The sequence below is a fragment of the Crocodylus porosus genome, unplaced genomic scaffold (assembly GCF_001723895.1).
Source record: "Crocodylus porosus isolate Cpor-Errol unplaced genomic scaffold, CroPor_comp1, whole genome shotgun sequence".
Classification (NCBI taxonomy): domain Eukaryota; kingdom Metazoa; phylum Chordata; order Crocodylia; family Crocodylidae; genus Crocodylus; species Crocodylus porosus.
Window position 1 is genome coordinate 96,407,154 of NW_017728886.1, and position 6,000 is coordinate 96,413,153.

The 6,000-nt window shown below is 42.3% G+C and overlaps 1 protein-coding gene across 1 annotated transcript in view; it reads left to right on the top strand.

Annotated features, from left to right (window-relative positions):
• CNTNAP2 (contactin associated protein-like 2) overlaps positions 1 to 6,000 on the top strand; it is a 1,403,431-nt gene that overhangs the window by 1,367,964 nt on the left and 29,467 nt on the right. Inside the window, exon 23 of the mRNA XM_019535795.1 lies at positions 4,965 to 5,195. Within this exon, the coding sequence (XP_019391340.1) occupies positions 4,965 to 5,195 (231 nt within the window). The remainder of the gene's footprint in view (positions 1 to 4,964; positions 5,196 to 6,000) is intronic.

A 6,000-nucleotide genomic window follows, 5' to 3' on the forward strand; every position in this document is an offset into this window, starting at 1 on the left:
GCACACAAGGGAATGTAGGTGCTTCCCAGGGGGAGTAGGAGAATTGGACCCTAAAGTAGCCAAATTAGCTGTATTAATGTAACACTCGTGTGCACACTTGCTGTGGTAAAATGTGTTCTTTTGGTTGTGTATTATGGTGTTTTTGTGTGTGTTTTATGTGGGCAAGATGGCCCCCATTGTTCTGACCATGTGCTCAGCACATGGCAAGCTGGGGCTTGTATTTGGGCAAAATATGTAAAACCCTCTGGCTTCATTAGCCAGAGGAAACAGAAGATCCTTCAGGCAGACTGAATGAGAGAGAGGCTGGAGCATGACATTCCGTAATTGAACGAGGCTTGGGTCATGTCATACGAGGTATATGAGAACAACTCAACTAAGATTTCTCCCTCTTTTCTTCCTGGTGCTGCTAAGAGCTGCACAGCTGAATTGGGAGCCAGAGAAGCTGCTCTTTATGCGGGGGGGAGGACCCTGCTTCATTGGAGCGGTGAGCAAAAGTTACATGATGGGGAAAGCCTCAGGTACAGGGAGAGAAAGTCTGTCTCAGAGTTTGAGACTCCTCTTTCCTCCCCGCCCCCCTTTTTCTTTTTTTTTTTTTATTTCTTGAATGGGGTTGTTGAACCCTGGAGCAAACTGATCAGGAATAGAGTCCTGCTAGGTTTGCTGGCAGTTTTGGCCACACAGGCTTTGAGGGGGGTAATACCATGAGAGTAGTAATCCCTAGAGCAGACTGACCAGGAATGGCTCCTGGCAGTTACTGGCCCCCTCTGTTTGGGAACTGTTGTGTCTCAGCACAGTGGTATAGTTGAGACCAGATGTCCAGGCTGCAGCCCTGGGCCCTTTTTGCTGTCTTACAGCTATTGCATTTCAGCCTAACTGTGTGGCTGAGCCACAGCCATATGTTCATGGGTGTCTGGTGCCTCCCGAGTCTGGGGGAGCAGCAGATTGCCAACCGGGGGATCCCCTAGCAGCCAATTGCCAATGTAGGGGAGGGGTTTGGCTAATTGCCAAGCCCGAAACCACCAGCACTTTTGGTTTTGCAGCTGGCATTTCCAGGGGATGAAGAGCCAGTCTCAGGGGGTGCACATGTACCCACGTTCACCCCCCTATGCATAGCCAATACATGTTTGGCTGGCAGATTTGAACCAAGGTGAAGCCTTGGCACTTCTAGTTGAGACCTGGCAGTTCTGGTGGTTGATCCAGGCCTCAATGTGATATAGGTCTGGCCAGCTTTTGCAACCCACTACAGGCCCAGCAAGATAGACTCGACCTTTCCTTCAAGTTCTTTTGCAGGCTTCTGCCCAGCAGAGCTAAGGTCAGGAGTAGGAATTTTGGGGTGCAGAAGCCACAGTTAACCCCTCAAAGTCACCATGCGGAAGTGGAGGCCAATACTTTACCACTTCTCCAGGAGCAACAGAGCCCCTTTCAATGCAGAAGGCCCCACAGCCATGGTGCAGTGAACCAAAGGAGCAACTCATAGGGTTCCCCTCTCCAGCTCATTGCTGAAGTGCAGGTATAGGGGTGCAGGCCGCCAGAACTACCAATTGCGGAGCCACAAGTCCCAGACTGCGTGGGCATGGGTGAAGCCCCCTGAAGGGGATGCCACCTGTAGACTTTGCTTTGCAGTTAGTTTTTAAATTATGTTTAGTGTTTACTTTTTTGTTTGTTTTTATTCTTGGTAATAAATTTGGGTTTTTGTGTTTACACTGCTTGCAAGGAGAGGGCTTTGTTTATATGGGACACCCCAGCAAATTTAGTGTTCCCAGATTTCTGGGTGGGGGCCCCAGCCACTGGTATAATTTATGAGATACCCCAAAATGTGAACCCAGCCCTTTTTGCTGCCAACCAGTGCCCAGCACAAGGGTTACATTTGTATGACTGCAGTACACTGAAAATTAAAAACTGGAATCTGTGAGATTGTGCATTCTTTGTTTTAAGTTAAATGATTCCATGTCGTTGTTTTGCTGTGCCCAAGAAGAACAGTAGGCTGAACCATGGTGACAATGGCATATTTCATTATATAATTGTCACACTTTTAAAGGAATATGTTTATAGCAGGTTGTAATGGAAATGGAAGACTATATACAATAGCTGACACTGGAGAACTGCAGTACGCAAAGCCCCATGGGCATAGATGGGGCTGGGGGCGGGGGAGACATTCATAATTATAGGACAAAATGAACATTGGAACCACCACTATATAGCAGTTATGTGATGTGAATTGCTCATACATTTACATGAGGAATTTCACACTGTTGTCATTTGTAGAATGTTTTAACGAAAATGGAAGTCTTTGGCAAGGTGCCACTAGAATCAGTCATTTGTCACTTTCTATTCACTAACTCAGAGGGAAATGGTAGAAAGGTTCCTAATGTAGCACAGATGTAATTGTCTCATCATCTTAGTAGCTTTTTTGTCATCATCATTTCATTAGGATTGTAAGTGGTACTCTTACCATTGTTACTGAATTATGTTCAACAAGATCCATATAAATACGAATGAGTCATTTATTGCACTATTAATCATTTAGTGGTTACAGTATTTAAATAAAGGATCAGTTGTCATATAACCTAATTTTGTTCTTTAGAAAACAGTTTCTCAGGAATAGATTGTATGCATTCTGTATGTATGCAATGAATATTTATTCCACTTTAGGAAGAGGCACTTTAGTATTAGGTCAAGTATTAATCTTGCCTCTTGCAAAGAGTGATATAGCTTACAGAAAGCAAATTCAAATTCATGAGCATTGTCTTCTTCACTGTTTCTAGGTGCTGCCTGTGAAATGTGGGCTGATTGCAAACAAAATTACTATAAAAACATAATGCCAGTATTGAAGTAATTCATAGGGGTCATGTATGTGCATATTCTGAAAGGAGGGCTGGATGAGGGACTCATATGATGATCTTAATGGGTTTAATCCCCCCTTTGCCTCAGATGACAGTCACTTCTTGGTGACAATGTATGAAATGGAAGTATAGTCAATAAAACCTAGATTTGATAAAGGCACAGGAGCTGGAGAAGAGAAAATGGGCAAACTAAAGCCACTCGGCTCATATCTGTGGATACAATAAAGAATCTAGTTCAAAACTGCTGGAATCTCTAGCATAGGTCCTTCTGGCGGAGGGCTTTGAGCACCAAACTGATACTGAGTTGGGAGTGCCAATGGCTAGACTAGTGTGTGTTATCTTTTTGGTATGGAAACAGAGAAAGTATAAATGAGAAGGGTGGGAAAATTACTGGATAAGAGGTTATGTTCAAAACTTATCTTTGTTTCTCTCATTTGTGCCCCTTTCCATGTTTAATGTTTAACCCAAAATCTCCAAAAGAAACTCACTTGAAACTGTCATGTTTTACATGTGGGATAATGCTGAAACAATGCAGAACAGCAAATACTATCTGCTCTTGGTACAAAATAATTGTTGTGGGAAGCAAGGATATATTTGAATGATAATAGTACCTACAGGGCTGTGGCAAAGAGCAGGAATCTTACTGTGCTATGTACTGTATAGTTGCTCCATGTTGGTTTGTTAAAACACTCTATTGTCAGAAAATTTAAGGGTTACAATTTCAAACAAGTAACAGATGTTTCATATATTTTGAGGTTTTCTTGCAAATGTTGCATGCAGCTGTAAAATAAACATTTTCCCCTCCTGCCCGCCCTCCTCTCTTCAGAAAGCTGTCCCTATCAAAGCCTTCTTTCCACTGTCCAAACCCCCACAACTGTAAGATACCTTCTCTTTCACCTGTTTTGGTTTTGGGGCATGTTAACACTGTTTAAGTCTGAAAAGCTGTTGAGCAAACTGAGGTGTCTCTTTTTCCATCCATGGCAATATAGTCCCAAGTTACCATCTTTCCCCACTGAAGTTCAGTGAGAATTTTTCCACAAATCTCATTGAGGGCAGAACTTAACTCTTAGTTCCTGCCAACCCCAGGAACTGAGATCTGGGAGAAAAGAAATTGAAGCCGAAACGCACATTTGACCAACTCCCTTGATGGCTCCAGGCTAATCTGCTTTTATGAAGTGTAAACGTTATTCTGTCATGTTTTATTTCTATTTACCCTGCACAACTGAGGAGAAAATGAAGCTGAATTCTTCAGTGGAATGAAAGTATAAAGTTTGAAGTTTCAGTAATGCCTTGAAATGTTAATCTGCTCTGTAATGCAGAATACTGATACAGAATACTGATTTTTGTCTTTGCATTTGTTGATGCACTGTGAAGAGTACTCATGACTAAATGGCAGTGTGGGGCAGGAATGTAACAGTTGTATCTATGAGCTGCAAGAGTCCCTTGCAGCAAAGGGACATGTTCAATCTTTAGGGGTTGTATCACCAAGCCTTTCGTGCACTTTGTACAACTTGGCATTGTGTTTATTAATTGACATCAGGAAGATGAGATTGTCAGGAGACATCAGGTTCTCCACACTTTGGTTACAGGCTCTAGAATGCTGTATAGTCTCAAACAGGCAATCACTCAGCTTTTCAAAATTTCCAGTAATAGGAAACTAGAAAGAGGATACTTCCAGGGAGCTCTTGATCTTACTGAAAAGGAAATGAGGTGGAGGAGAAGAGAATCACAGAAAGGAATGATCATTAATGGCAAGCACAGATGTGCAACAGTGCTGTCCATGACGGGAGGAGGGGTGTCAGAGCAAGGGTGGGAGGAGGCAGGCCAAGATGAATGAAGGAAAGCAGTCACGCCAGCAGTTCAGATGAGTGAAGAGAGAAGTCAACTGAAAATGTCTTGACAGCTGCAGTTCTCTTCTTTATTTGAAGAAGACTGAATTGAATTCTGGGGTCGGATCCTTCCCAGTCAGGTTTCTCATTTTAACATTTGAGCAGCAGAGAAGTGTGTCAAGGTCATAAATGTGCTGGCTTTCCAGAAAGTGGGTGTTTAAAAAAAAAAAAAATCAAATGCACTGAGCCTGTAGTAAACTGTGTTAATGAGTCTATTCTGTCGTCTTCTTAGAAACTGGGAAGATTGACCAAGATATATATAAATACAATACACCTGGATTCACTGGCTGCCTGTCCAGAGTGCAGTTCAACCAGATTGCCCCCCTCAAAGCAGCCTTGAGACCTACCAACACCTCCTCTCACGTCCACATTCAAGGGGAGCTAGTGGAATCCAACTGCGGAGCATCTCCATTGACAATCCCACCAATGTCGGCTGCCACGGACCCTTGGCATTTAGATTCAGGTAAGGTAAAGCCTGATTACAAGTAAAAGTAGCTGAGTATTTAGAACTAAATGCATTTCCCTGATTTAAGAAATAGCTACAGTAAATGAATTCTAAAACACAAAACAATGACAATAAAAATCACTGCAAGACTGGAACCAACAAAGGAGGGACCTTGTTATTCGTATTAAGCGCTTTTTAAAATTTGAAGGGAAATGAAAGTTTATGGCCTGTGACAGGTAGAAGTATTCATCTGTCTGTCTTGCTAGCATCCTTAACTCATAGTTCAAGAAAGAAAGAATATACACTTCATTCTTCAAACACATTCTGCATCGGGCCATTTCACAGTCTGTACATGTGCTGCTTGTTTTCCATTCCCCCTCAAGTTGGACAATTCATGAATGAAGAGTCCCTGCTTAGTTTCATGCTGGTTTATAGTCTAATGTGCTTTCTAATCAATATGAATCAACAAAATGCCTAGGGAGCTTTTGGGTCCATACCAGTGCATAATTTTGTTAAATTTCAGGTGAAATATAGTGGTCCATGAAATACTTATTCATGTTCTGTTTTACTTCAGCCTTTTAAACTTTACATGATGAAACTCAAACTAACTGTCCTAGTCCCACTTGCATGTAAATTAGCCAATGCTAGTAATGTAAAAAAGCTGCTAGTCTTGATGAACAGGTTGTTGAGTGCCAGCTTCCTGATAAATGAATATATTTTATTCAGTCCCATCGATGTCATATATCTTGACTTCAAAAAAGCTTTTGATCTGGTATCCCATGATCACCTCTTGGCCAAACTGGCCAGTTGTGGCCTTGGCTCC